Raw genomic sequence first — 27,199 nt, 5'->3', positions numbered from 1 at the left:
CAAGTAAAAAGGTCAGCCTCTCTACACGGCTCCCTTCACAATGTTCGGTCTGTTCCACTGAGCCCCAGCTCCTATACCACGCTTCTATAGTCCGCCTCTCTGTTTCCAATTAAAGTTCCCTGCTACTTACACTGTCCTTCCTGCTGCTTCTCCTGTCACTCTCTGCTTGTAGCATGTCTCTTTTTATACACCTGCAGCCCCTTGACAGGCTGCAGGTGTGGAAGTCCAATCAGCCCTGCCTGACCACAATTAAAGGGATAGTCTAGTAAAAAATTTTATTTAAAAAATAGATAGGCAACATAAAAAAAAAAATACTAGCATTCTCCGTTTTAAAACTTCCTATGTAAAATTTTGAGCTATTCAAGCTCAAAATTCGCAAAAGCAAGCACATGGGCGCATCCATTTTGTGAAATGGAGGCCCTCCTGTGCTGGCTTTTGCTTTTGCGGCACTAATGAAGGAAAAGCCAGCCAGCTGTAGTAAACAAAAAAAGGCTACCGCTGGGTGGCTTTCCCTTCATTAGTGCTGTAGGCGGAGGACGGGGACCGGAGACCAGAGCAGGAAAGCTGCAGCTGAATCTCGGTAAGTGCTATGTTTTTTTTTTTAAATAAGCACTAGCTGCGTTTTTTTTTCTAAGTTTTCCGGGCTGGAGGAGCCCGGAAAACTTAGAAATAAAACCGCAGCTTTAAAAACGTATTTATGTTTGCGGTCGCTTGTGAAGCGACCGCAAACATAAATACAACGTTATTGTGTTGGAAAACGCTGTGGTTTTTCTTTCCAAGTTTCTCGAGAAACTCGGAAAGAAAAACCGCAGCGTTTTCCAACACAACCGCGTTGTTTCTGCCTGAATCTGCTTTACCATTTGGGGCTCTCGGGCTCCCGGGGAGCCCGAGAGCCCCAAATGGTAAAGCAGATTCAGGCAGAAACAACGCGGCATTGCGGAAAACAACCGCGTTGTTTGTACCTGAATCTGCTTTCCCATTTGCTTGAATAGCTCAAAATTTTACATAGGAAGTTTTAAAACGGAGAATGCTAGTATTTTTTTTTTATGTTGCCTATCTATTTTTTAAATAAAAATGTTTACTAGACCATCCCTTTAAAGGGACATGCCTGACCTTCACTGCTCTTTAGAGGCATCTTCCTTGTCCCAGTACCAGAGTGGTAAACTAATGTAGTCTTCATTACTCTTAATTGCCTCTTCTCAGTCTCAATACTGTCAGGGTTTACATGTGGGTAAACAAGGGGAGCTGAAATACAATAACCTAAAAAGGTCGGGGAAGAGTTGGGCTCGCCGTCAGTGGGAAAGGGAGATATCATGTCTCACCCAAGGGCTCCCCAGTCACAGTCCCCAAGGACCCTCCACCGAGGTGACACTCCCTCGCTTCTCCATCCCCCCCGGGGTCAGGATCCAAGAGCGATGGCCTTTCCCTGGCCACCTGTGCAGAGGATTCAAGGGATTTAGGAGTGAGAATACCCTCAGGTTTCTCACAGTACCATCTCGTTATCAGATCATGCCCCAAATTTGGTAGCAATCATTGTGACTAGTGATACGGGCGGCTTGCAGAAACTGGGATTCCCAGCAGAACTCCTCAAGGACCACGTCCTCACTGAAGCTATTAGGGACATAATAGACACATTTTATGGAAAACGCGACACGGGAAATGAGTCGGTGTGGATGCATTTAAGACTGTAATGAGGGGAGAGTGGATAGCGATGAAGGCCACAAGGGAGAAACAGAGAGGGCAGTTAGAAAACAGAAATACTCTGGAACATAGTGACTGGTCCCACCAGAGCCCTACAAAGAGCATTAAAACACACCCAGTCAGTTAGAAGAACAAGTTACTTACCCCTGGTAACGTTCTTTTGACAGTATGTTCCTCCCACGTATTCCTCATATTTAGATATCTACTCTTCCAGCGTCAGCCGCTTCGTAAAAAAAAAAAAAAAAAGAAAACTCGGCAGAGGGCACTGTGCGTCATCATGGTCGACTCGATGTCCATCAAGGGCATCTGTCTCAAGGTTGACGTCACTGAAGGTATAAATAGGGATTTGGGTTGTAAAATCATAGCTGAAACGTTCGAGGGAGAAAGCAAACTTTCTTTTGTGAAAATAACTTTCGGTCTTCTCTCCCCTGAACATTTCAGACTTTGTCCTTGCCCCTACTCCTCTACTTACCTGTGGGCGGCACACCTCCTTGTGTGCTGCCGTCTCCAACATCCCGCTGCGAAGGCAGCTCCCTTCACTTGCGTGTATGGGAACTGGCGTCGCAGAGTCTGCTTTTCTTTTTTTTATACTTTCTTGAGTCAGGGTTCAACCCCCGCTCACATTACAGTGAAGAAGGTTGCAGGGACACCCCCGCAGACCCTGCTACCTTTCTTCACTGTAATTTTTTGTATGGAATATTTGTTCGAATTTTTAGGCTATACAAGATTTTCGTGTAGCCAAAATTCGGACAAATATGCCATACTTTTTGTTCGGTCTTTTTGGGTGATTCCATAAATAGCACGCACATCGCCCGTTACTTCAGTTCAGTTGTTTTGCCTTCTTCCCACAGGCTAACCAACATGTCCCTAGTGGAGTGAGCTCGTAGACCTTCCAGGGGATTCTTTCCGGCAAGTCTATAACATTCTGTGATACACAGAATTATCCATCTGGATAACATCTGCATGGTAACTGTCAGACCCAATTTATGTCCAGCGTAAACCACAAAAATGCTGGTCGTTCGGTCTTAATTTAACAAGACATGATATGTAAAAGCTCAATGGTCTTTTAGGGTCTAGTTTGTGCAGCCTTTCTTCCTCCTTAGTAGGATGTGGAGGAGGGTAGAAAGTTGGTAAAACAATTTTCTGCGAGATATGAAAGTCAAAAACAACTTTCAGAAGAAAAGTGGGTTTAACTCTTAAGACAACTTAGTCCTTCTAAAAAGTTGTGTATGGTGACTTACATGATAAAGCTTTTAATTTGCTCACCCTGCAGGCGGATGTTAAAGCAGTTAGTAAGTTTGTCATAAATGTGAAAAGCCTCAAATAGCAAGAGTGAAGAGGCTTAAAGGAGGTACATATAAGGAATATTAGTACTAGATTAAAATCCCAAACCGGGACCACAAATGGGACTGCAAGGAACACATTTGTAAATCCCTTTAGAAATGGAATAATCAGTGGCATCTTAAAGTAAGAGGCTTCTTCATAAGTTCGCATAAAAACTGAAAGCGCTGCCAAGTACCCCTTGATGGTTTCAATCTGGAGCCCCAAAATAGCTAGATGCAGTAGAAAAGACACCACCATAGGTGTGTCGCACTGAAAAGGATCCACATTCGTATCCCTGCACCAGCTGCAGAATTTATTCCAGTGGCAGCGATACTGTAATTTAATTGTGAGCCTACTGACCAAAAGCAAAATCTCCATTACGTCTCCTGGGAAGTCCCAATCCTTGTATCACAACCTCTCAAAAACCAGGCAGGAAGGTTGAGTGTTTTGACCTCTGGGTGGAGAACCCGACCCTCCTCTCATGAGAGAAGGTCCTCTTTTTGTGGAAGACGAATTGAAAGGCAGATGGACATGTCCAGAAGGTCTGGGTACCACGTCCTCCTGGCCCAATTCGGAGCAATTGGGGGATCATGGATTTCCCAAACATTCTCAACCTCGTGATTACTTGAGGAATGACTGGGACTGGAGGAAACGCGTACAGGAGTGGGAACTCCCAGTCCACTATGAACACGTACCCTATAGCTTGTCTTGGGGGAAATTCCATGGAGCGGAACAGCTCACACTCCGGTTCACATTGCACATTAACAGATCCACCCTATGGCTTCTCCAAAGGACGAAGATCTTTTGAAAACCTTCCTGAGCTAGTTCCCACTCATGGGAGACTGTACTCTGCCGCCGTATTCTCAGCTAGGTGAACTGCCGATAGGGAGATTCCCTCTTGAATTGCCCAGAACCAGAGCTGCATTGCCTCTCTGCACAGTGGTGATGACCCTACATCTTCTCTCTTGTTGAGGTAGTACATGGCCACTGTGTTGTCCATCATCAGGATATTTGTCACACTCAGCCCCTGATCTCACCTGTTTTCCCTTTGTCATCTTCTTTGGAGGTCTTTCTGTGTTCTGGGACACCCGGGACTTATACAGGTAAGGGCGGTGATCCTCTGTGTCCAGTGTGGGGACCGCAAGCAGCCTCGGAAAGAAGACAGGAGATCAGGATTCCAGGAAGGTAAGAAATGGGCAGTCAATATCCGGGATGAAGCGTGGAACCAGGAAGGGAATTGAACTACTCGCAGAGTGCAGGGATATGGCTGTGAGCGCGGAACAACAGGATAGGGATCCAGGAAGGAAAGGAATGAACGGCCTCAGGCGGAAGCGTAAGGGCCGCACCTAGTACTCTAGGAAGGAAGAGGGAGTCGAAAAATATCGGGGAATTCGCACAAGGAGGAGGAAGGTAACTACGAGCACACTAGCCGCAAACTCGGAAGGGATCGTTGAGACGCGCAGCACCGCGGGGGCGTGCCCGTTTTCTAGGAAGCCAGGGTTCTAGCGTAAACGCTAGACTGCAACATGTCTGAGGCGTCGGCCATGTTGGGAGGATAACAGCTCCAACGTTGCAGCGCACCATGGACCAGGAAGTCCAAAAGGGGCGTAAACGGCAAATCATGACAATATTCTTTCCCCATACAGAAGGCAGGAAGGCCTTCAGCGCTAGCCTGATTGCCCTCAGCTCTAAAAGGTTGATGTGTAGTTTGGATTCCGGTGGAGAACAAACACTGCTGTCAGCTCGTCGGCATGGAGTCCCCACCCTGTGAATGAGGCATCCGTAACCACTGTTATCTCCGGCCATGGCTGCCAACAAGGTTTACCTTTCAGAACTTTGTCCTCGAAAGCCCATGACAGGAGAGCCTGTGCGACCTTGCTCGAGCCCTAAAGCATATCCAACAGCTTGCCTGTGAACTGGGACCACTGAGTTCTGAGGGCCCACTGGAGGGCTCTCATTCTCGGGTGAGCCTCTGGCACCAGAAAAATACAGGATGCCATGAGGCCGGGCAACCTCAGAAAGTCGAAGGCCGGAAGATGCTGGACATTTTGGAATTTGGCGACCATCTGCATAATGTGTTCAGCCCTCACCTCGGGTGGCGAAGCTTTCCCAAAGGACACACCCAGCACTGCTATGAACTGGAGCTTTTGAGATGGTATCATAATGGAACTTCTTGAAAATTGAGGGAGAAGCCCAGTCAGTGGAGAGAGTGGCAGGTTACACCGAGATGTTCCAAGGCTTATTCTGGAGAATGGGCCCTGATCAGCAAATCATCCAGGTAGGGGTAGACGTGAATCCCCCCTCTCCTGAGGCTCACTGCCACCATCACCATTAACTTGGTGAAAATCTTCAGGCGGGGGTTCGAAACTGATAATGAGTACTGCCAACGGCAAACCTCAGGTACTTCCTGTGCTTGTGATGGATAGGCACATGGAAGTAAGCATCCTGAAGGTCCAATGACACCATCCAATCCTGAAGCTGACGGCCTGAAGGATCTGAGAAAGGGTAACCATTTTGAACTTGTCCTTCCGGAGGAACTTCTTCAAATATCTCAAGTCCAAAATGGGCCTCAATCCTCTGACCTTTTTGGGATTAAAAAATTAAGGGGAGTACCATCCTTTGTTCCTCTTCATCACAGGTACTGGTTCTATAGCTCCTTTGTCTAGCAGGCTGAACATTTCCTGCAAGAGGAACGGATCCCGAGTTTTGTACAAGTGGCTCCCCAGTGGAGGATCCCGAGGCCTTCTTATAAAGGGGAGTCAATATCCATGTGCTACTGTTTCCAATGCCCAAGCATCTGTAGTAATGCCCAGCCATTCTTGCAGATGCTGATTGAGTCTGCCTCCCACTGGGGTCTTGTTTATTAAGGCCTCCGAGAGGTTTTGAGGTAACCGAATGCAACAGCTTTGGGTAAAGAAGCAGTTGCTTGGGGGCTTGGCACCTCTGTCTCGTCCACCACAAGGACATTTCCATTGACCTCTTTCACAGGCCAGTCCTCTCGCTCTTTCAAATGATGAGTAGTAACAAAAGGACCTACCCCTACAAGTCAGTGCACTGGGGTGTGAAGGTTGTGACTGTCTGATGGCGGCGCAGAGTGACTTTGCTGCCGCTTTTGAGGTCTGCAATTGTTCTAGGCTCTCATCAGCCTTACTGCCAAATAGTTGCGTGCCGTCAAAAGGCATGTTGAGAAGTCTAGACTAAATGTCAGGTGCAAATCCAGACTTCCTCAACCACGCAATCCTGCATTTAACAGTGCTCACCGCCATGGCTCTGCTAATACGTTTGTCAGAGACCAAACCTGACTGGAAAGACTCACACATTTCTTCCTTTCCATCCTTCACAATGTTAAGGAAGCCTTCTGTCTCCTCAGGGATATTTTCAGCAGCCATAGAAATACAATCCGACAAAGCATAGGAAAACTTAGCAAGGGCACAGATGGCGTTGACTGACTTCAAAGCCATAGTCCCGGCTGAAAGTAGCTTCTTCACCATAGCGTTGAAACACTTGTCGTCCCTGTCGGGTGGTAATATGGGATATGCTGGTTGCATAGAGGTGGGAGTTGCATCTTGGACCACCAAGCTTTTCGGTGTTGGGTATCTGTACAAATACTCAGGGTCACTGCTCGAAGGTCTACAATTGTTGGTAAGATTTCGGTTTAAAGCCGGGCTTATCTCCGGTGCTTCCCAATTTGCTTTCACCCTCTTCTGAAGGGCTATGTGGAAAGGCAACAAAGGGTCTTCTTGAGGGCCTTTGTCTAAGATGTCTGTGAGGTCATCTTACTCAAAAGGTGGTCTTTCAGAGCTGGTCTGTCTCATCCCAGAAATTCTGTCACTTTGCTCATAAGGCCTCAAGAGCTCTCGATGGGTCAGAGGCTTCTTAACCGAGCTCGAGGGTGTGCAGGTTTTAGCCTTGCTCTTCTACTTTTTGGCCTTCGAAGGCGTGATAGGTTGATGGCTCTTTGCCTTATCTCTCGAGGGGGCCGGGCCACCATCTTCAACATTTTTAGCATCTCCTGCCTAAAAGCCTCCAACTTACTGGGCAGGCTACCCTATGTTCAGGCGAGGAGTCCGAAGATGAGGACGGGGACCTGTGGCACCTTTTCTTTGAAGAGGAGGAGGAATAGTGAGAACCGCTTCATGACCGAGAGCGTTTCTTCAACTGTTTCCTCTGCAGAAAGTCACCTCTCGACTCATCCTAAGGGCACCTTTTTGATGGAGTCGTGGACAGGGATTTTAGAGGGGGCCTACTCACCATGTGTTTCACCTTGCATCCCTTAAACTCCTTACCCGTCACGGAATGGCAAGATCCGCAGTCAGCCATTCTGTGTTTGACGCCAAGAGACCACAAACAGACCCGATGTGGGTCTGTTATCGACATTTTAGCACCACAGTCGATACACTTCTTGAACCTAGTCTTTGGGGTAGAAGAAGAAGTTGAAGAAGCCATTCTCAAAGATATGTCACAGTTTTGTGAGAAACCAAAGGTGTGCTGTATCCATAAGCTATCACAGAAAAACAGAAATGAAGTAACGGGTGCAGTGCGTGCTATTTATACCTTCAATTACGTCAACCTCAATACAGAGGCCCTCGAGGGACATTGAGGCAACCACAACGATGCACAGTGCTCTCTGCTGAAAAAATAATTCCGAAACAGCGGACGCTGGAAGAGAAGATATCTAAAGATGAGGAATACGTGGAAGGACACAATCTATTCGAAATGGTCCGCACAAAATGAACAGAGAAAGCCTGGCTGTACACAAAGCAAAGTTATTATGCAAGGACAAACAAGGCAGCTGAAAAACAAAAAACTCGCCCACACTGTTATGAAAATGAAAACACAAGAAGATGGCATAGTCACAGGTAACGATGCAATTCTCGCGACCTTTGAAGATTTCTACTCCACCTTATACTCCAGACAGTCCAGATGGTGGTAGGCAAGAGGCGTAGCTAAGCATGCTTCCTCTACCTAAGCTCTCTAGCTGGGAAAGAGAAGATATGGAAAGGAAAATCCAAGGAAGTGAGGTGGCTGAGGCTATTAAAACATTCGCCCTAAATAAAGCTCCCTGTCCGGATGGATATCTGCCTAGCTTCTATAGACAATTCAGGGCGAGCTTGATCCAGAGGCTATCCAAATTATATAATTTGTTTAGGTCTACGGGTCAGATAACATCGACAAAAAATTAAGCAAAAGTGGTAGTTTTACTAAAACCTAACAAGGACCTGAAACTACCCGGCTCTTACAGAACCATAGCATTAATAAATCTTGATACAAAGATCTACACTAAAATATTAGCGAACAGCCACTATTGCCAAAACTCGTTGGGTCCAGGTGTATAACAGGGAGACAGATGCACAACCATGTATGCAAGTTCTGCCATTTAATATAGAAGATTTCAACCGTCCTTGCTAGTTTCATTCAATGCGAAAAAGGCATTTGACCGGGGGGGAGGGGGAGGGAAATGTTCATTCGTCTTCCGGACTCTTGAACAGATTTCTTCGGATGGTCCGGGCAAGTTATAACTCTGCCTCCATAAGGCTCTCAGTCATTGGCACACTATCACGGCGTATTGAAATCAAGCTGAGCATGAAACCGGAGTACCCGCTGTCCCCACTACTGTATGCCCTGTATTTAGAGCCCTTCTTGGTTAAACTGTGGACAGCGGACTGGGTCAAGGGAATTAGTATGGGCGGGGAGGACCATATAATTATAGCCTTTGGTGAAACAATATGTTGATGACATAAGCAGATCCAAAACACTTACTTCTCGTACTTATTGACGAACTAGAAGCTTTTGAGGCAGTAGCAGGCTTCAAAATCAATATGCAAAAATCAGAAATTCTAAATTTTTCAATCCACCCGAGTCCGCTGGAACAGATACAGTCCCAAACCCAGCTTAAAATTGCACGGCGCGGGATCTCTTACCTGGGGGTCATCATTACCAGGACACTGGGGCAACTATATTGGGCGAACTACTCACAGTTATTGCAGAAGATTAAAGTGGAACAAAAGAGATGGGGTCCCCTTGCGGTTTCATAGCTAGGGAGGATAACGTTGTTGAAAATGGGAGTACTGCCAAGGATTTTATATTACTTCCAGGCACTCCCCACCCCACTGCCTAAACCCCATTTTAGAACCCTGAACAAAATGATCTCAGCATATATATTGCAGAACAAACCCCCAGGGTTGCAATGACTACTCTAATGGCATCCCGAAACTAGGGGCCTCTAGTGCTCCTACATTTTTGTAAATAATATGAAGCTGCACAGCTTTGGGTAGTAAGGGAATGGTTCTCGGGCGACACGGAGTAAATTCAGCCATGGCAGGACAGGGCCATGGCGGGTACACAATGGTTTGACAGATCACTTCAGCAAAAATGATCATACTCTGTGCACACTTTACGGCATGAACATGCAAAACACATTTATCTTAGTGCAATTTTTACTTTCACATTTTATTCTTGACCAAAAACAATTACCCAAGACTGTCTGGGTAATGTCCCTATTCAATTTTGTTAGTATTTCAAAAAATACCTATTTTACAGCAAAGTGTTACATGCAGTCTCGTATTTACAAATTCAATAAACCAAACAATATATGCGTGTTTTCACAGCTTTTTCAATCCGAAATGTTTCTAATGTCTCTTTAACACTCTTTTTTATTGTTCTTTACAGTTTAAAGTCCAAAATTCTCAAATTAAATCAAGGGGCTATTGATCAAATAGTCTCTTATCTTTCCGTTGATGCACAACGCGTTTCGGGCTCTCTCTTAGCCCTTCATCAGGTGCGACCAAATTCTATACTTCAATCTGATGTATCTGAAAATTAAATATGTATTTCTATTTAGACCCTCAGTTCATGTTTCATATGCCTTCAGAATTCATTTGGACTAGATTGACCAATGTACCTGTAATACTGTGGATCTCTCCCATCTGTCAGTCTTTAATACTTGTAAATTTCATTCCACTATTGTTTACTCATCCTCTCTTGTGTTTATCTTGAGTATTGCGTCCAATCTGTAAAAAATGGATATGACTTTGTTTTTCTACATTGATTTTGAATGTTTGTAAGTGGGTTTGGTGCTGGGAACAGTCGCTACATCATAGCCCAACCCTAATTCAGCGTTTTTCCATGCTTTCCTTTATTGCTGCGAACAACAGTTTACTTGAACCATTGGCACAATATATAGATAGGGCAATCCAACCTTCAGTGCAGAAGTTCAAAACATACATAAAAGATACAAATGATTTTTTGAACAAATTAAAACAAGTTGAAATTGATGACGATCAAGACATCCTCTTCACAATGGACGTGGTAAGCCCCTACACCAACATCACCCACGAGGGAGGACTGGAAGCCATGGAGTGGCTATTACTGAAACCAGACACGATTTGTGAAGCTGATAAGCTGTTCACTTTAAAACTACTCAAAATAGTGTTACAAAATAACTTTTTTATGTTCGAGGACAAATACTATATACAAATATCTGGAACTTCTATGGGGGCCGCAATGGCCCCCAGTTATGCGAATACATATATGGCATACTTGGAGGAAACTAATATCTTCAATGAAGAAAGATGGACGAACAAACTGAAATGTATGTTCCGTTTTATAGATGATATATTCGGGATTTGGAATGGTTCAAATGATGAATTGTTGACATTCTTTCAGCATCTCAACAGCATGGCACCAAGGATTGAATTAACATCTAAAACGAGCAAAGAATCCATTGAATTCCTTGATGTGCAAGTATACAAGAAAGGAGGCAAATTGGAAACAACAATATTTACGAAACTAACAGACAGGAACAGCATACTGCATGCGAATAGTTTCCATCCGCAGAGGACAATAGAAAGCATACCTTTCAGTCAATTTCTAAGATACAGACGGATTATTTCAGAAGAAGTGGAATACACCAGAAGAACAGCAGAATTAAAAGAAAAATTTGAGAAAAGAGGTTATCAATCATCCATTATCACAAGTGCCGAAAAAGCCAACAGAATCAGCAGAGAAGGAGTGTTACAACTAAAAGAAAAGGAGGAACAGGAGAAACTTGTATATGTTACTACTTTCTCCCAACAGAGTCCGAAAATCAAAAATTATCAAAAAGAATTGGTCAATTTTGACCTTAGACCCAATGATGAAAAGACTCTTCCCAGAACCTCCACTTTTTGCCTATTCCAAGAGCAAATCAATGTGGGAACACCTCATAAAAGCAGATTTGTCGGCAGAAAAACGAACCCAGGAAACCTACAAAGGTACAACCCCATGCCACAATTGCAATAACTGCAATAACTTAATAACGGGCAACACCATCTCTCACCCTCATAAAGGTTATAAAATCAATCTATATCATTCTTCGACCTGTGATTCAAAAAATGTAATTTATGGCATAAGATGCCCATGTGGAATTTATTACGTAGGCATGACAATGAGGAAGGCGAAAATAAGGTGGTCCGAACACAAGTCAAACATCAGGACAGGAGCAATAAAATCACCAGTTACTCAACATTTCAAAAAAAGAAAGACACAATATCTCTCAGATAAGATTAATTATTCTGGAACAGATAAAAATATCAAGAAGGGGAGGAAATTTAAATAAAATTCTTCTGCAAAGAGAAACATACTGGATCGACAAATTGAACTCAATGCAACACAATGGGATGAACGCAGATTGGGATTTAAGTTGCTTTTTATAAAAGTGCACAGAAACACTAACTGGACAGCAAGAATCTAAAAGGTACCCCGCGTATAGAATTGTATTTGTAAATGCTTGAGCTGGTACAAAGCAAGTGCATATGAAACAAATAATTTTTTGAGTGTTTCTTAATGAGCCATGTAACATTTAAAACAATAAACATCATGTTTAGTAACATCCCGAAACTTCTGTAGCGACGACGTAGAAGCAACCACCACACGACAGGGATTCAAACCACAGTTATTGAAACTATTCCAAGATGGTGTCCATGCAATCACGGGAAACTAGCCATTTGATAGCTTGGTAGAAAGCAAGAAGGGACTACACCTAGGGAGTCCAAAGGAACACAATTAAGGCAACCGTGGAGCTACCGCAAGGAGATACACATGCTGTGAAGTGGACAGGAGAGTGAGGACTAAGGGAAGGAGAAAACCAGGATACCGAGCGGCACGAGACAGCAACACGAGCGGCTTGCGGCAGTGTTGAGCTGATGACAACGAGCTCGCACGCACGGCAAGCCAAAATAAAGTAGCCGGCAGCGGTCCGCACAGTCAGGTGAGACAACTGGGACACGGTATGAAAGGAAAGCATGGAAAAACGCTGAATTAGGGTTGGGCGACTGGGGCACAGCGCTATGATGTAGCGACTGTTGCCAGCACCAAACCCACTTACAAACATTCAAAATCAATGTAGAAAAACAAAGTCATATCCATTTTTTACAGATTGGACGCAATACTCAAGATAAACACAAGAGAGGATGAGTAAACAATACTGGAATGAAATTTACAAGTATTAAAGACTGACAGATGGGAGAGATTCACAGAATTACAGGTACATTGGTCAATCTAGTCCAAATGAATTCTGAAGGCATATGAAACATGAACTGAGGGTCTAAATAGAAATATATATTTAATTTTCAGATACATCAGATTGAAGTATAGAATTTGGTCGCACCTGATGAAGGGCTAAGAGAGAGCCCGAAACGCGTTGTGCATCAATGGAAAGATAAGAGACTATTTGATCAATAGCCCCTTGATTTCATTTGAGAATTTTGGACTTTAAACTGTAAAGAACCATAAGAAAAAGAGTGTTAAAGAGACATTAGAAACATTTTCGGATTGAAAAAGCTGTGAAAACACGCATATATTGTTTGGTTTATTGAATTTGTAAATACGAGACTGCATGTAACACTTTGCTGTAAAATGGGTATTTTTTGAAATACTAACAAAATTGAATAGAGACATTACCAAGACAGTCTTGGGTCATTGTTTTTGGTCAAGAATAAAATGTGAAAGTAAAAATTGCACTAAGATAAATGTGTTTTGCATGGTCATGCCGTAAAGTGTGCACAGAGTATGATCATTTTTGCTGAAGTGATCTGTCAAACCATTGTTTATCCAATTCTGTAGCCCAGAATCAAACTCTGTTTAGCACCTAAGTTTGTATTTAATTCTAACAAGTAAGCATTTGAATTCACGTTAAGATTCATGGTATTAAGGAGTGCTCCTCTACACCCAAATTGACCATGGCGGGTACACCCCTACCACAACTGTTATGGCTGGGAAAAAGAAAAAAAAAAAACAGACCACCAAATGTTCATATTAGTAAAATAGTTATGATTATAATTGTTTTTTTTATAACACACTTAATTACCGAAGAGGATTCTTAGCGTGGCCCTGGATTCGAGCCTGTGTTGCTCTGCGTAGTCTTGCTTCTAAAATGATACACTGCCACTGAGCTATTCTACACGTGCCACTAGTACGGCTTGTGGCGGACACCTGGGACTCAAGGTTGACGAAGGGAACCCTCTCCACCATTCCATCCCCATTAACATCCATCTTTCACAACCCACAATTCTTGCATGGGCTAGAACAGGGATCTTTCAAGACATGGCAGAAAGCAGGGTGTCTGAAACCGTGTGGCATGATGCAAGGGCAGGAAATCATGTCTTTTGAAACCTGCAAACAACAAGTAGCGATGAGAGCAGGGGAGAGGCTTCGTTATTACCAATTGCAGCATTGGATGTCCGATCAGCATGTTAAGGCCGCTGCTAGCAGGCAGTTAACCCCGTTTGTGAAATGTATTACAACACAATCAGCTCCAGGAAACTGGTCTCGTCACTTTACAAATGAAAGCCTGCTGCCTGCACAGTGGAGGTACATGAGGAGGTTGGAGACTTCGCTAGGCAATGTAGCATCAGGGGAACATTGGGAGCATGTATGGGGCAACTTACCAAAACCGTCACGTTCTATTCAGCTCTGGGAAATGTGGTATAAAATAAATTGCATTGGTAGTACACACTGACAAGTCAACATGCAATGTATCGTAGAGCATCTTTAGAGTGTTGGAGGGACTGGAAGGGCACCAGGAATTGGAATCACATTTGGTGGTAGTTCCCGGTTCTTCAATGATTTTGGCAGGAGGTAAAGACCCAGATGATAGAGATATTCCCAGGGAGTGAAAGCACTGGTACAATGGTGTGGATGTGTGGCTTGTGGGACCCGGAGAACATGATCCTTACTAAGAGGCAATTAAGAGGGTGTTTGGTACTGCCTTTAGCAGTGTGGCTAGTAATAGCACAGAAGTGGAAACAGATGCAAGTGTCGACAGACCTTACTGTTGCAGAAAGACTGGAAATGTGTGGCTCTGGAGTGGGTAACGTATAGCTTGCAAAGGGACCGGAAAGCATTTACACAAGACTGGGGCATGTGTTATCATGAATCCAGAGAGATTAAACATTGCAATGGTGTCCACACAGACTGAGAATATTTGACATATGGCTGGCATCTGCTTGAAAATTAACATAACTATGTATTTGTCCGTCTGGTGTTGAAGCGTGGTGGCGGGGGAATGGTAAACTCGGCGGGGTGTAGGGGTGGGTTAGTGTTTTATATGTTATGCAAAACCAATAATTTTTTTTTTTTTAAAAGAACATGTTATACAAGTTCAGGGAGTCATTTCAGCAAAATGCCTGGGGAAGCCGAAGTGATAGCACACAACCCTTGACCTCTGATGAAATCACAAGAAGTGATGTCATTTGACCACATCCCAAATTGCCATCACAGGAAGCGATGGAACATGACCTTTCACCCCTTGACAAAGCAGGCAGTTGGCATCACCTAGCATTGTTCCTAACTACACCATGAAAAATATGGTTACCATATCACTATAATAATAATGTGATATACATTTGATACAAGAATGGATCACCATATGTATCATTAATATCAGTGTGTATAGCCCCATATTACCAAATTACTGTGAATGCAAGCAGACGTCCGAGGCCAAATGATAATGATGTGTTATTATATGGCACTTACGCTTAAGCACTTTACACAGAACAAATATACCTACAATATCACCCAGACTGTGTTGGTACTCATTTATTGACCTCAGAAGGATGAAAGGGTGAGTTGAGGTGTTTAAGAACAGACTAAATCAGTGACTCACCCCCTGAAGTGTGCCTTAAATAAAACTTTTAATGAGTCTAGCCATTATTGTATAGAATTCCAGAAAGACAAATTATTTGCTATTCCTATTCTTTCTTATTTAGGGTCACTGCTGAAAGTGCTACACTTGTGGAACCCCCGGTTTATTTTAAGAAGCCTGAACAAGAAAGCCAGCCACTCCAGAAACCACAAGGCACTAACCCACAGCCATTTAAAAAAAAGAAAAAACGAAAAAGGAAAAATCATTTTTTTTTTTTAGGGGTAGCAAGGGAGACCACAGGGGTAGCAAGGGAGACCTCAGGCGACCCCCAAATGACGTCCCTGTACAAGTTACATCAGTACTCTGCGGCTAAAAGAAAGAGCTACTGAACAGCCTTTACTCTGTAGCTCGGAATAGGACAGATTTACCTTCCACATAGACACATTTCCAAGCCTGGGATATCTTTCTTCCCAACGTTGCCTTTCCAGTTCCCTGAAATGTAAAAATAGTTTTTTAAATGAAAGTCATTGCATTCGATTAAAGTGAGATTTGTATTTCTGATATCTGTTTATTGCAAAAGCACTACCATAAAAAATAGCAGTGGAGAGTTAAAACATTATACAGGTTTTATAAAAGGTTAATGTTAAATTGGGAATGAGACTGTGATAGAAAAGCTTCTTATTTTTAAAGAATGTAGCTGGAATCTTTATTTCTGATGTGTAATGAAAAGTGGTATTTATGTTGATACTATGTGAACGTTTTAAATGCGTTTTATTATTCAAATCACTTTACTTTTTACATGTGCTTAAAGTTTTGTAAATTAAACTAAAAATGCACAATAAAAAATGTTTAAGGCAAAAACAACACAAGGAAAATGTATTTTCAAGAAAGAGCAAGATCAGTGAAGTGGCTTTTGGAACGTAGTATAAGCAGATTAAAAAACAGTAAAGCAAATCGAAAGAAGATGTCAACAACGTGAACATGCAATGTGCAGAGAGATATTCTGTGAGATGTATGAGCTCTTTCCACGTTTAATATATTGTGTATCTACAATGCCTTTCAAAAGAATAATTAAAGTGCCTAGGCCTAACAGGGCAAACCAGGTAAATATGTTATGCTCAAGCACATAGAGAGGTATCCAGAGAACTCAATATATAGTAAATACTTATTTGCTAGTCCTTTAATAAGAAAATTGAAGCGCTGACCGACTCTGCATTTTCTTGTTAATAAGATGGATGCTTTTGTGTGTTCTGAAGTGGGAAAATTGCAATATGTATTTTATCTGCTGCATCCAATCACAACAAGTGGCTCCAAGGCTTTAGACAAGTTGCTCTAAACTGGCATGCGACAGAAAATGAATGACACTTCTTGAACATCTTTTCGTTAACATTAAATAGAAGCAGTGGTCTATGGTTTAGTGAATTATAATGCATCAGTAAGGCTGTCCTATTCTAAATGGACAGGAAGCGGGTCTATGGAAATTAACTTACAGGCTTTCCAATAATCAGGAAGCAAGTTGGCTTGCTCTCTAGAAACAATCTTTCGGTTTCATCTTCATCAAAACTGTCTGCCAAAGGCCAGCCATTCTGCTGGAATTCTTGTACCACCATGATGGAAACCCTGCCACAAAATACAACGAGGAGTGAAAAATTAAAGCAACAAGCAAGAATGACAAATTGAGAATTTAAATAAAACAAGCAAAGACAGCAAATGCAATAGATTCAACTGATTAGGTTAACTACTTATCACTCTATGAACTTGCCATTTCCCATAATTCTCCCTCCTTGTCACAGAGCCCTTAGTAAACGTGGCATAATGCCTCTCGAGACAGGTAATCCTTTGGTTTGCCTGGCTTTTTTCTCCTTGCTGCTTTCCCTTCATAGACATCATTTGGACCCCAAGTTTTGAACCTTTTTTGCCTTTTGGAGGCCATTTAAGCCTTTTTACTTTACTGGCTTTGCTAAGATCATCGGTTTTGGGGACACCGATCAATACTTCTGGCTATCAGTGCAATTGTAAAATTCCCTGGTTTCTTTTCTTCACACCTCACCTTACAGTGTGGTAGGGACATTTTGGGTCTATGTAGCTTTGTTAGTTGCAACTTTGTGGTTACTAACTCTGTGTCCAAGACAGCCTTTTGGCAGCAGTTACTTTTATACCATTTTTTAATTGTCTAATGCACTTTTGCATTTTACAGCTTAATGCCAATTAGAATACCAGATACTCTAAAATGGCTGGGTCATAAGATTTTGCCTGAGATATATATATATATATATACATACCAGGAAAAAGTACCTGTTCTCTGAACGGGTTCTGTGGACAGATATGACAACACTCATCAATTGTTGAAAATTAATGATCCTTTAGGTCACTCCCTTATCGCTTGATGTGCTTTGCACTCTGAAGTTAACTGCACTGAGAATGGGCATGTGTGGCTGGCTAAACGAGAAATTTGGGATGTGGGAGTTCAGAGAATTACTTGTTACTGATTCAAATAGCATTTTTCATATAGTGAATGACGTTCAACTGCAGTTCTGTAATAAATCAGTCTGTGCTTTGTTACTTCAAAACTAAGTTTATATCCATAGAGTTAAAGTTGGAGTTTCACTCACTAATAATCTCTTAGTGAGGAAACAGTCGACATGTTTATGCAGCTTAGACTTAATTGCCAATGCATTTCGGAATTTCCTCCTTCATCAGGGCGAGTCTTACATTATGCAATAAAACCATCAACATTACGTGAACACAAATGTAAATTAAAGTAAATTAAACATCACATACCATATTCAATTGTTGTCAAATGTTGCCAAAGTGCACGTATAGAAAAAGAAAATAATAATGACATAAATTAGCAACGTATGAATAGTGACGGATCAGTAAAAAGTGGTATAGAAGGCTTCTTGTTACCTATTTTGTAGTTGACTGTGCAAAATAAAGAAGAGTTCTTGTGAATTGCAGAATCTCCTAACAGAGAGCGACAGTGTGGCTCGGTGCTCATACCTAGCCTTTCTTTGTACAGTTGTTTTTTGAGTCAGGGTGTCTCCAGGCTTGCGACTGTCAGCTCCTGATAAGATTTACTTGAAACATTACTATTTTTGGTCAATATATCTAATATAATGTTTCTAACACTGAGTGTGACCTTTAAGATAATATGATTAACATTGTGGTGCCCACTCATTTCTCGTTTTGCTACTTTTTGCTCCCTTTGTGAGACACACAGTAGTGGAGGCACACACATTAACTTAATATACAGAAGCAGTATGTCTTTTGAAGACATTGAAGGACTTTCAACCAAATACGCAGAAGCCTTAGTGTTCTCCACAGCGGAAGCTTCAGCAATTCTTGAACTCATCAGTGAAACATGGATAGGCACACATGGTACCACAGCGAAAGATCCAGCTGAACGGATTAAACAATTGGAATAGTTAATACGAAAAGAGATCAACAGGAAACTTCATGCTATAACGCTTGCCCGCTACTTTAAAAACCAACATATCCCTAGAGGTTTACGAATACAACTTCGTCCCACTTTATGCAAGGAAAGTAAAGAATTTGTTCGCAAATGGGAGACTATTTTAAATAAATGCTCTTTAGACCTGATCTTTCTGACCATCCAAGAATTATCCAAGAATGTAACATCTCTTAATACTGAAATCAAAGAAATTGAAAAAGAATTGGTAGGATGACTTGGTAAAGAGGAGTATGATGTAATTCTGACAGACATTAATAACAAACTTGAGGATTACAAGACAGAATTAGAACAGAAGAAAGTTAAGAAATTCAAACGTGACACTTACGATTACATCAACGAAGAGGTGTATACCTGCATGGATAAATACGGACCAACCATACCAAAGAAATTATTTAAGTATACATCAGATGCAGCTAATCGCTCAGAGAGCCCAACAACTCAAACACCATCAACTTCGGCTTTTTTAGACACGCGCCCAAAAGAACCCGCAGAGGGAGGAGGAAATCAAAGAAACAAACCACAGACAAGACTACAATGAAGGAAAACCTAGTAATCAATATTTCCCAAAGGTTGTTAACACAACATGAAGAAGAAATGTTACAGAAGGGCCTTATTTTTGTCCCCACATACGGGACTACTCTATTTGACACTAAAATTGAGTTATATAAATTTGTGAGGAAGCTAAAGCTCAAACTTTTCTTTGATGAATTAGAAACTCAAGAAAAATCTACAACCGTGGGTCCTGATTATAAAGAATTCCGGGCCAGAAGCAGCTTCACACCTCCCATCACAGTACCATCTAAAGATATTTTTCAGAAGCTAGTCACCAGAGACCTTGAAAGAATAAGTTACAAAAAAACACCCTACAAAAATCTTAAACCACACGAGATGAAATTGATCAAAGAGCTCTACAGTTGTAAAGCTAGAACAATTCATCCAGCGGACAAAGGTGGTGCATTAGTCATTATGAATGCAATTGATTATGATGCAGAATGCAGGAGGCAATTAGAAGTCCGTACGATCTACGCCCCTTTGGATCAAGACCCCACACCATCTATCAAATTAAATCTTGAAACACTACTAGACAAGGCACTAGTTCTTGAATGGATCAACGAGCACACTCGCAAATACTTGAATAATTTACACCAAAGGATTCCAAACTTCTATACCATACCCAAAATTCATAAAGATCCACTCAAGCCACTGGGAAAACCAATTGTGGCAGGTATGAATAGTATTAACCAACCACTGGGTATATACATCACCTTTTTCTTAGAACCTTTGATACAGAACACCAACACATATATCCGGGACACCATCAATTTTAATAGCCTGTACACATCAATACCTCATGATCTTGGAATGGAATCAGTTGAATGGATATTACTACAAGCACCCGAAATTCAAGCAAAGACTTACCCTCTTACAGTTCATAGCAGAAAATTAATATTTCCAATACAAAGATCAATTTCTATTACAGATTTCAGGCATATCAATGGGTGCCACCATGGCCCCTACATATACAAACTGCTTCATGTACAGATACGAGATGGTCCATGTACTCGACAATAGCGAATGGAGCAAGAACATCCATATGTCGGTACGTTACATCGACAATATTTTAGGAATTTGGGCAAGTACTGAATCGGAATTTTACACGTTTTTTGACTACTTGAACAACATTGATAGCAGAATCCAATTCACTAAAGAAGTATCTAACAGCATGATTAATTTCCTGGATATATAGATAGAGAAAAAAGAAACAGGATACAATACCTCTCTTTTCCGTAAACCCACAGATCGCAACAATCTTTTACATTGTTTGAGTTTCCATCAACCAAGCTTGCTTAAAAAATTTACTGCATAGCCAGCGGTTACGGGTAAAAACAATCGTTAGTGATCCTGAAGACTACTTATCCAAACAAACTGAGATGTCAGACAAGTTCCTCGCAAGAGGATACAAGAAAGAAGAATTAGAGCTTGCCACCCAAAAAGTGAATGCTCTTGACAGAGATACTCTACTAACAATCACACCCAAAAGGAAGAAAGAACTCAAATCACCAATATATGTTTCTAAATTTTCAATTCAAAGTCAAAAAATTAAAAACACAATAAAAACAATGGAGTATTTTCAAGAATGATATCGTACAACACCTGTTTGATGAACTACCTGTTTTTGCCTGTCAGAGAAGCCGGAATTTACGGGATGAACTGGTAAGAACTAGACCACCCATGAAGGAACCTATCACACAACAAACTGGAACATATCCCTGTTTACATTGCACTAATTGCAACTTTGTGATTAAAGGGAATACGGTATATCACCCCCGTACAGGCAAGAAAATCTCTCTCAGAACTTATGGTACCTGTGACAGCATCAACAGCATCTATGGAATCAAATGCCCCTGCGGCAAATACTATGTGGGGCAATCTACCAGAGCAGCCAAAACACGGTGGAATGAGCACCGCCCATGTATTCGAAATAAGAACACAAACTCTGCAGTAGCTCATCATTGGGCGGAGGAGGGACATAATCTCACACAAATAAGGTTACAGATCTTGGAAGTGCCTACAAGGAATAATCCCCATGAAGATTTGGGTTTAAGACTGAACAGAAGAGAGACTTACTGGATCGACAAGTTAGGGAGCTTAACTCCCAATGGTCTCAAAGAAGAGATCAATTTACATTGTTTTATTTGAATAATCAGTTACGAACATTTAGCTTTGAACAATCCGTTTTGTGCAAGAGTTCAACCAATGGGGTTTCGCTTCTATTGTGACATGTATACATATTGAAGTTCACATAGTGGATTTTTCCCACAAAATTTGTAAAAAAGGAAATCTGAAAGGTATCTAATTTGTATTACAGCCAATTAATCAGCACCCATGAGACCTTGTCCTGGGCTATTTTGTCTGGGACCCATGGTGACACCATTGAAGTCTCGGGGTGCCTTAACTCCTCCCACTTATTCATTAATGTTGTATTTACCACTGCCAAGGTTGTTGTAATTTTCGTAATTGTTGTAATTTTTGCATTCTTGCAGTATTTCTTCTGTTTTTATTATTAGTTTTCCTTCTTTTTTATGTGTTCAATTACTTTTCTCATTCTGTATCATATACATAATGTTAAATTGTTTTTCCCATTCTTCATCATATACACAATATTCCCTACACATCACACTGGTGTATGCACATACATCTCCACTTAGTAGTCCATATGGACTCTTTTGTAGTTTGGGGCGCGCTCCCACTAGCGTGGGACGTGCGCGCTGAACTACCTCCGTTGCCACGACAACGGACCATAACAAAGTAGGTACATAGTTCTGAGTACACGGCACCACGCTCATTTCTGCATGCAGCGTTTTCGCGTAATCTGCTCCGTTGCTAAGCCAACAGCCCACATCAGGATTTGGAATCTTCAGCACACGAAGTTCGCCAGCCAAGTATTAACCAGCCCTGACATCAGGTGTGTTCTAGAAAGATTATTTCTCATAGACATATGTGTTCAAGTAATGCTACAAGCATTGACTGGAGTTTCATCTAATCCACAGAGTACATCTAACAACGGCATGCCCGCCGCATGTCATTATGAAATAGACAAGCGCTGAACTCAAGCGTCCTAGACGTTTTCACGATACAACAGAACCTGACATACTTAACGCACGCTACCCGGCAGCACTACATGTTAGTTTCCCATTCAATATTTCCCACAACTTATTCTTTTAGGTATCTCCATTAGAATTGACATGTGGTTATTTATCCACAGAGCATTATTAGCAGTGACATTTTCTGCCGCTTGTGATATTGAAATAAGACCAGCACTGAATTTAGGAGATTCTGCCATTCACAAGAACTCTTCTTTATTTCGCACAGTCAACTACAAAATAGGTAACAAGAAGCCTTCTATACCACATTTTACTGATCTGTCACTATTCATATGTTGCTAATTTATGTCATTATTATTTTATTTTGCTATAAATGCACTTTGGCAACATTTGACAACAATTGAATATGGTGTGTGATGTTTTATTTACTTTCATTTACATTTGTGTTCACATAATATTGATGGTTTTATTGCAAAAGGTAAGACTCGCCCTGATGAAGGAGGAAACTCCGAAATGCATTGGCAATTAAGTCTAAGCTGCATAAACATGTTGAGTGTTTCCTCACTAAGAGATTATTAGTGAAACACTAACTCTATGGATATAAACTTAGTTTTGAAGTAACAAAGCACAGATTGATTTATTACAGAACTGCAGTTGAACGTCATTCACTATATGAAAAATACTATTTGAATCAGTAGCACGTAATTCTCTGAACTCCTACATGTGTGGCTGGCTGACATACCCCAGAGCAGAGGTTGGGGGGAGCGAGAGTTGTGTGCTGCTGCATACTGGAACCTACTGTGCTCCCTCCTCCCGACCTGTTGCCTCACCCTGGCATAGTGTAGTTTGTTGCTGTGCATTGCAAAGTTTAACAAAGATTTTTCAGTGAATTTCATAGGTTTGAATTAGTGCAACTTAACCATAATGTCCCTTTAACAAGGTTTTTCCACTGAATTACATAGGTTGTTACCAGTGCACCCTAATATGCTACAACTAATATCATACTCACTACCAATATGGCAGCATTTTCGGCCAAGCTAGGAAGTTTCAAGTGAAAACTGTGCCTTTCCCCCACCTTCTAGCAACATTCTTAGCACTTTTCCCAACTTTCTAGAACTTTTTACACCGTTTTTTGTTCGCCAACGCTTGTGAATGTCTGACATTGCCGATTTCCCGGACAGCATCACGTGAGCGCACGTGCAACGCAATGACGTGTCCGGCGAATGGGTCTGTGCTTTGCGAACATTTTGAAACTGCATTTTCAGCCGATCTAGGAAGTTTCAAACTGAAAGTTCACTCTTCCACAGCTCCTAGACCCATTCTTACTCATTTTTAATCTGCAATCCAGGAGAGAGCACCTGCTTGAAAGAGCATTGGCACGAATGCTATTTAGCTTCAAAAATGGCATCAGCCATGGCCATGCCTACTCCCCAGGGGCCACTACCACCACCAGCTGGTGGGCCTGGACAGGGGAAAAGGTGCAATGATGCAGAGGAGGATCAAGAGGACCAGGAAGATGAGATAGAGGTGTACTCTAGCACCTTGATGCATCTCATGTGCTAGATGGAATTACCAATCTAAGACCCAAATAACTGGACAGACTCAAAGAATATGGCAAAGTACTACTTAATTGTCAGCTTGAATAAAGTAGGGTAATCTAGCAAACAACAAACTGTAGTCCACACACTCACACTTCAATTTTGATTACACAAAGGTTTTATACCTCAATGTACGTCATCTATGATGTCATCCTACATGACAAACTGTAAAACCTATCGAAGGGAGGGATTGGTTAAGAGAACATATGTTTCTATATATATCGTATTAGTAATATCACTAGATGCTGCTTAGCTAGTGGACACGCCTTGAACCACCTCTGAAATACATACAATACAATTTATAACAGAATAACAGCAGCAGGTTGGCCTTTGCAACACTATATAGCACGTTCTTACATAGACCCTCCGATTGGTTGGCATTTTCTCCCAACCTTGGACTTTCGGCTTGTTTAGCGGCACGTAAGCAAAACAAAACTTGGGTGCAGAGAGCAATGTCAGACTACTTCCCACTAGCCCAATTAGTCCATAATCTCTCATAGGTCAGGCCCCAAGCAAAGGCTTCTTCTTTATAGGTGACCTTGCAACATGTTCTCTGTTCTACGAAGTTCAAGGGAATGTAGTTACACCATTATCTTCGTCTGGAGCTTAATGAATAGCCCTTGTTTTCGACCTCTGAATCATGTGTGAGGAGACCACGATTTGATACATTTCATCCTTCAATGTACTGCTATTTTATTTAATTAAGCTGAGTGGCATTACTTCTCTTGGTCTCTGGAGACTTGCTCACTCCACCTTGCATAGGCCTTTCGCATCTTTGATTTTCGAATACTTGGCGCTTGAAGATGTTTTCTTCTTTGCTTAATCTAAGAAATATGTCCTACATACATGGCTTATCCTTTTGACTCCCCTTGTGCCTTGCAATTATTCTTTAACGTGGCATCCTGGATGCCAGGCCAAGAGACTCCTCTGTGTTACTCACACAACATTGTTTTTCCAGCGCCTTCAGACTCTGCACCCCTGGTCTGTCTCTGAGGTAGCTGGATTGGATTCAACACGAGTACAACATCCATCTTTTTCTAATGGCCACCTTAGCCATGTTACGTTTTCTTCTGCAGCAATCTTCTATATGCCTGAACTACCTTGCGTTTCTGCATATGAACATTCACTTCATCTCTTCTCACTTATTTCTTTAGTGCATATCATTTCTTAGTCTTAGATTACATGTTTCAATTATTACTTCAGTTACATCTTTATTCTTTAAGTATTTACATATCGTTTCAGTGCGTCTTCATGTCTTTCCCTAATTACGTCACTCTGCCTTTGTCCAATTTCACTTATATCTCTTCGATGTCCGATGATGTGTCCAGATATCCTTTCAATACAGGGGCACATCCAAAATGGTTGCCTGAGTGCATATTGTCTCTCATACAATTGATGCGGTATTGGGATTAATACCTGGTTTCCTACATAGGGCTCTTCTCCTGCTGTTCCTATATGGCGGTGAGGGCGCGGGAGCTAGGGATGACATGTCCACCTGTTCCTCTACAGAGGAAATGCCTACCTCCAGCACCCAGGGAGAATCATGGGTGTATCAGTTTTTTAAGACTGCACAAGGGGTACCAAAGGCTTGGGCTACCCATGTTGAATGTTTTGCGTGTGGAATCATACACAGTAGCGGACAACATGGGCAGTACCACCTCCATGCGCGGCCACACTCAGTCAAGCCACCCGGGTGCTCTGAGAAAGGCTGTTCCTTTCTCAGGAAGTAGTAGGCTGTCTTCTTCTACCTCATCTTCCTCAACCACTCCTGCCACCACACAGGCTACTCCTGTGGGGCAAACGGTCCCACCAGCTGCCTCGCAAGTCATAAAAGAGGCTGTTGATCCATATCTTTCCAAGACAACAGTACTCTGTATATATTGCAACACACCAATCTGCAGGTGGTAGCATTTTCTAAGTGCTTTAGAGGCTGTGGTCAAGGAGCACAAGAAACACTGACACCAACCTTAGATTTAAGGCACGCCCATCATCTTCCTCTGTCCACCTGCCCCACTGTATCTTTGGTTGGTGCCCCTTCACTTCCCCACCTTACCTTCTTGCCTCGCCTACAAAAAAAATGAAATCCCCCAAAAATATAAAAGCCAGAAAGACAAAAAGAAGAGGTTCCTTTAGGAGCCACCGTTCACAGTTAAAAAATAGAAGAAAAAAAGAATTAAAAAAAAATCAGTGTACCTCTTGCAGTCTGCATAGTCCGCAGACAGTATAAAGGGCTGCAGACATCTGGAAAATTCCAAGTGTGGAGTGCGGGAATTAAAATCAATTAACTTGTTTTTCGTTCATAAAAGGTGACTCTTAAAATAACTACTTATTTCTGGGTTTTTTTTTGTTTACTACAACTACTAAAAAAATACTTCGACATATTTTACAAGTTCACAAAAAATAATTCAGTGCATTTTGGACATACAAAAGAAAAATCTGATTTCCGACATCAGTGAAATGCATTGCATCTCCTCAAAAAAATACTTCACCATCCAACTTGATATTTGCGTTATCAAAAGATGCCATTCATAAACCAAATAAAAAAGGACATACAGCTTTATTGACAATTGTGATGTCATCTGGGTGTTAGACCTAGCAGTGCACGGTGGTGGTACGAATTATGGTTGCTTACCTTACCATAACTGGCGAATTCCTGGGGTTTTTTGATTTTACTTGCAACCATAACGTCACTTTAACAAAGTTTTTTCAATGAATTTGGTAGGTTTTTATTACTGCAACTTAACCATAACGTCCCTTTAACAAAGTTTTTTCACTGAATTTAATGGGTTTTTACCAGGCTACCCTTAATTTTCTACATTTCCCTTACATCATACTGACCCCCCCTGCCTCCAATGTGATCGGCAAAGAGTCCGTGGACCGCACACATGTCTGCAGACTTCGGACAGCATTCACCCTGCCCAAAAGCACTGGGGTTATCTTACAATGCTGTATCCTTCAACCGACAAAGACATATACATAAAACAACAATAGATATATGTACTACATCCAAAAATAAATATTTATAGGAATTCTGTACTTCAAAAACTACAACTATGTTTTCATTTATTGCACAATATAATGGAATGCACCAAGCACAAAGCCTAACTGTACATCTCACAGTATCAGTATCACCTCAGTAAAACCCTGCTTACAAACTGACAAGCACATGGGACGTATTTTGGAAAAATCTCTTTGAAAATAGCAAGCACACTATTTCTTTTTAAATTATTATCATTTGTTATGTATAAATAACTTATAAGAAATATCACCATTGTTTTGTTTTAACAGAAATGGCAAGCACACTGGAATGGTTAGAGGAATATTTCCGCAAAGACAAATCACTGAAGCAAACAGCTCTAATGGTATACAATACATTTTT

The 27,199-nt window shown here is 41.7% G+C and overlaps 1 protein-coding gene across 3 annotated transcripts in view; it reads right to left on the bottom strand.

The window, feature by feature from the left end:
* AK9 (adenylate kinase 9) overlaps positions 1 to 27,199 on the bottom strand; it is a 1,784,103-nt gene that overhangs the window by 1,587,504 nt on the left and 169,400 nt on the right. For all 3 annotated transcript variants that reach the window (XM_069606660.1, XM_069606662.1, XM_069606661.1), the window contains exons 3-4: positions 16,636 to 16,765; positions 15,574 to 15,637 (exon numbers count right to left, since the gene is read on the bottom strand). In XM_069606660.1, the coding sequence (XP_069462761.1) occupies positions 15,574 to 15,637; positions 16,636 to 16,755 (184 nt within the window). In that variant the 5' untranslated portion in view covers positions 16,756 to 16,765. The remainder of the gene's footprint in view (positions 1 to 15,573; positions 15,638 to 16,635; positions 16,766 to 27,199) is intronic.

The sequence above is a fragment of the Ambystoma mexicanum genome, chromosome 4p, assembly GCF_040938575.1.
Source record: "Ambystoma mexicanum isolate Mex_15411 chromosome 4p, UKY_AmexF1_1, whole genome shotgun sequence".
NCBI classification, from domain to species: Eukaryota; Metazoa; Chordata; class Amphibia; order Caudata; family Ambystomatidae; genus Ambystoma; species Ambystoma mexicanum.
This window is presented reverse-complemented; position numbering and strand designations above follow the sequence as displayed.